Source organism: Thalassophryne amazonica, unplaced genomic scaffold (genome assembly GCF_902500255.1).
Source record: "Thalassophryne amazonica unplaced genomic scaffold, fThaAma1.1, whole genome shotgun sequence".
Lineage (NCBI taxonomy): Eukaryota > Metazoa > Chordata > Actinopteri > Batrachoidiformes > Batrachoididae > Thalassophryne > Thalassophryne amazonica.
Window position 1 is genome coordinate 9,829 of NW_022986332.1, and position 4,785 is coordinate 14,613.

General features: G+C 49.6%; 1 protein-coding gene across 1 annotated transcript; it reads left to right on the plus strand.

Moving 5' to 3' along the window:
* Positions 1 to 480: 480 nt before the first annotated feature.
* Positions 481 to 3,229, plus strand: wdr74 (WD repeat domain 74). The gene is made up of 2 exons (XM_034165600.1): positions 481 to 1,190; positions 2,482 to 3,229. The coding sequence occupies exons 1-2, from the start codon at positions 576 to 578 to the stop codon at positions 3,025 to 3,027; spliced, it is 1,161 nt and encodes a 386-aa protein (XP_034021491.1). The 5' UTR covers positions 481 to 575; the 3' UTR covers positions 3,028 to 3,229.
* Positions 3,230 to 4,785: the final 1,556 nt, after the last annotated feature.

Consider the following 4,785-nt stretch of genomic DNA (forward strand, 5'->3'; position numbering starts at 1 on the left):
TGCATTTCTATGTGTCTCTTGCACACACAATATGTCTACCGCTCTTCCTGTACCTCGACCGATCCGGTATGGAAATTTGATTTCTTATCTGCATCTTTAATTTGGTGCTTTTTACACTGGATGGCCTTCCTCTGGACACAACCCTCCTCATTTATCTGGGCTTGGGATGCGCACTCAGAATGTACTGGCTGCACACCCCATGTGGCTGAGTTGTTTTTGCATCTTCTATTTTATCTTAATTTTTCAAAGAAAATCCCATTGTTTTCTATGTTTTCTTCAATAGCTTCCATATAATGGGACCTACAGACCCCAAATCAATGCAGAAAATGTCTTTCGTCTTTTGGGGTAATGAGGTTTTACCACTGCACAGCGCCCCCTTTTGGGCACCGTTACATAAAGCAGCTAGTAATTTTGTGTAAATCACCTCCCGTCCGCTTGGTGGCGGTAATGCGCCAGACGGTTTTCCACCCCCATGAGGACGGAGGAAGACGTCACTGGGGTGCGACGCAGAGAAAAAACGCGTGTTTTGCCTGTTGGTGGCTCCGGGTCCGGTTCTGGGTCCGCTTTGCGAGGAGATGGATGAGCGGGGTCGGCAGTGCTCCGTGTGGCTCGGTTCTGAGACCGGAATCCTGAAGGGGGTCAGCCTGTCCCGGAAGCAGGCCTTTAACTTCTGCAGCTCGACCCACCTGAGCCGCGACCAGGAGGTCCGGGTTCTGTGCTGGGCGGATACGGCGGAGAGCGAGCTGCTGCTGGGTTCGGTGGACGGCACCGTCAGCACCTTCAGCGTGGAGAAGAGCCGCCTGACCGGCAGGCGGCGCTACGGCCGGCCGGAGGAAGGCTGCTTCAGCGGGCTGGCCGCGGGCCGCGGACCCGCCGCCGTCACCGTCACCTGCGTGGAGACCGGTGCGCTGCGGGTCTGGACCGAGGACCGGACCGAGCCCGTGGCCGAGATTCAGGCAGGCACGAACGTCTGCAGGATGCGGCAGAACCCGGTCCACCGGAACTGGGTCGGTACCGGCGGCAAAGACACCGGCCTGAAGATCTGGGACCTGGACAGACCGGATGCGGCCGTTTTTACCGCCAAGAACCTGCGGGACGACTGTCTGGACCTGCGGCGGCGCCAGTGGGTCCGAGACTTGGGCTTCATCCCGGGAACCGACAAGGTGGTGACCTGTACCGGTTACCGTCAGGTGAGTCCACAACTAACTAAGTTTATCTTAACTGACTGACACAACGTCTTACTAACTGGCCGCCGTAGTTAATGTTCCTCCAGCCCACGTGTGTTAATGTCACACGTGTCGTGTCCGTCAGACTCTGATGGCAAAAAGTGAAACTACTTGTATAAACATTCAAGATGTTATAACTCCTTTAATATGTGTCCGGTTTTGATGATTTATTTTTTTCATCATACACACAACAAACAGAGCGTCAAAGTGAAACTGTCACACTTCTAGATCTCGTCTCCAGTCTGCGTCACAAAATGATGTTTAAGGTGATGTTCCTGTATCCTTAAGGTGTAAACATGACTTAAACATCCTGTCAGAAAGAGCTAAGAACAGGCCTCCGCTGTCCTTTTGACATGACAAACTGTATGATGCACTTAACTATCAGAAAGACACTGGTTTTTGTTGTAAAGTCTTTATCACTTTTATATTGTCTACCTGAAGTTTTACTATGTCAATTTTAGTGTGGTGCAATATGTCATAAAAAGGGCTCCCGTAGGATTTTTGTGCCAAAATTGATTTTTTTGCTGATTTGACTTGGGTAGGGGTCCAGTTGACTGAAAATAGCGGGGTACAATTTTTCTGACCCCCATAACCCCCTTTTGGAGGGACTTATTTGCCGAGGATGCAAAAAGCCCTCTAAATTACTATCTTCCCCTGTTCTTAGTCACTTCTATTAAACTCTAGAGTCTTTTATGGACAAGAGTCTTTGTCCGGACAAGATGCCAGTCCTGCTGCTGCTAATTTGGTTTTATGTCACTCCCGGGTGATATGATCCAAACCCTCTGAACAGCTGAAGGCCACACTGAGGCCCCAACAACACAAACACAACTAAATTCAAAGAAATAATGACTGAAATCTGGAATTCAAGAGCAAATACACACTGTATCTGTGTGGTGAAACAGCTGGACGGCCGCATGTTGTCACGCCGGTGACAGACCTGACACGGAAGCAAACTGCTGCAACCCTGTGAAGATGATTCTTCAAGAGAATTAGGTGAGGAACACATTTAAAAAATTAGCACAATAGGACAAATATTAAAGGAAATATGGACCAAAACATATAACAGGAAAACACATGGTTCTGAGGTGGTGTCAGTACCGGGGGTTCTGAGGTTTCTTAGTACCCAGTCACACTGAGTGAAGAAACACTTTAGTTTCTCTTCTTGTGTCCAAAGTGAAAAATGTTTTCTGGAGTTGCATCTGAACCGGATTCCGTCTGTACTAACATTATGGTGTGTGTGTCTGTCCTCCATCAGGTCCACGTCTATGACCCGTCCACGCCACAGCGCCGGCCCGTCCTGGAGGCAGAGTACAGCGAGTACCCACTCACCGCTCTGTCCCTGCCCGGCGGTGGCAGCACAGTGGTGGTGGGGAACACCCAGGGCCAGGTGGCCGTGCTGGACCTGAGGAACGGTCGGGTCTGTGGCTGTCTGAAGGGTCTGGCAGGCGGCGTGCGGGACCTGCAGTGCCACATGTCGCAGCCTGTGGTGGCGTCCTGCGGCCTGGACCGTTTCCTGCACATCCACAGTCTGGAGGATCGTAAGGTGCAGCACAAAGTCTACCTCAAGTCCTGCCTGAACTGTCTCCTCCTCGCCAGCCGAGACCTGGAGGCTGGAGGAGGAGACGCTGTGGAGGAGGCGGTTCCAGAGGTGAAGGAGGAGGAGGAGGACGAGGACGAGGTGTGGGAAAGCATGAAACGAGTGGAGGAGATGGAGGACGGGGTGAAGAGAAAGAAGATGGGACAGAAAGAGAAGTATAAAAAGAAACTGAGGGGGACCAAGACTGAGGACAGTTCAGACTGAAAACAGGAACCACAACATCTCTTCCTGTCTGAGGTCAGGGTTCTGCTGGTTCTGGCAGAACCCTGACCTCAGACAGGAAGATCGAAGCCACCACACCGCAGAACTGCCTTAGGACCTGGATGGCAACCACCCAGACAGCTAACTGGTCCGTCCCTATAACTGTCTTCTAATCAGCAGATGAAATAAAGTGTTTTCTGTCTCAGTCTTAGTTTATATTTTTACACTTTACCTACTTTATGTATTTTTTTTGGGAGGGGGGGGGCGGGGTTGGGGGGGTCTACAGTTATTAACATCAGCATCACCAAACACCTCTGACCTTTGACCTTATGACTCCATAAAATGTTCCCAGATGTCTCTGGATCTCAAGGGGCAAGGACCCAGAGACATGAACGTCTTTCTGAGTCCAACATTTTCACCACATCCAGAGACACATCTGACGGACGAGTCTGGGACGTCACTGAGAGCCCACGTTCCACAGTGTGAAGTGGATGAGGGTCTTTGAGTCCTCCTGGACAGGACTCCATGTCCACCCAGCCCTGGCAGGAACCCGTCTGCAGCTGGGTGGACTGAGACGATGCAGGTTAAGGCCCAAATGTGCGAAGAAGAAAGTTCAAAAGTGCAACGTGTCAAAAAATTCATTTGGAAAAAGAAAACAGGTGGACGGAGATTCTGGACACGTGCAACATCAAAGTGTTTGTAGGATAATGAAGATCCAAGTCTGAATGCCACAGTACTGTCCTCTGTGTCTGGAGACATGCCCACAAGTCAACAGGGAGCAGAGGTAGGACCAAGTCACTCTCAAGTCATGAATCATCATAATGACCACCAACTGTTTGCAAGCTGACTTGGGACTTGCAGCTTGATGGCTTGAGAATGACTTGACGGTGACTTGGTCCCACATTAGAAACGCTGCTGGTTTGAGTGTGAAGGCAGACGGTTAAAGACCTGTAGAGGGACCGAGTGCTGCTCACCGCTGGTTTGAAGTATTTACACTTAAAAAGTCTGTTGGGCATTTGAAAGGTGAAGGTCCACTCTCTATATATTATAATGGACTAATGTCCTCTTCTAAAGATGCAGCAGAGGACGAGTTAAAGGCCTGGAGAGACGACATAGAAGAAGAGAATGAAATGGATTAAAATGAGGCACAAAAAATAGGACAAACGGTTTAAGGTCCTTCAGTATCACTGGATGATGACAAATACATCCCGTCAAAGTCCATCATGTGTCTCTAACATCCAGACACATGTACAAAATGTCCAAATGAAAAAAGGAGCCATGCTTCATCGTCAGGGAGTGTCCAAAGATTCAGAAATTCTGGGAAGATGTCCTCAAATGTCAATGTCAGCATCCCTCTGAAGGTCTCTCAACATGTCTGTGTGCTTGGACTCGAGCCGGTGGACTTCACACACAAACTCCACACCCCTTCTATCAATCAATCAATCAATTTTTTTTATATAGCGCCAAATCACAACAAACAGTTGCCCCAAGGCGCTTTATATTGTAAGGCAAGGCCATACAATAATTATGTAAAACCCCAACGGTCAAAACGACCCCCTGTGAGCAAGCACTTGGCTACAGTGGGAAGGAAAAACTCCCTTTTAACAGGAAGAAACCTCCAGCAGAACCAGGCTCAGGGAGGGGCAGTCTTCTGCTGGGACTGGTTGGGGCTGAGGGAGAGAACCAGGAAAAAGACATGCTGTGGAGGGGAGCAGAGATCAATCACTAATGATTAAATGCAGAGTGGTGCATACAGAGCAA

Coding starts and splice junctions, on each gene's coding strand:
- wdr74 (XM_034165600.1), top strand. CDS start 576: ATGGATGAGCGGGGTCGGCAGTGCTCCGTGTGGCTCGGTTCTGAGACC. Junction 1,191..2,481: donor CCTGTACCGGTTACCGTCAG/GTGAGTCCACAA, acceptor GTCCTCCATCAG/GTCCACGTCTATGACCCGTC.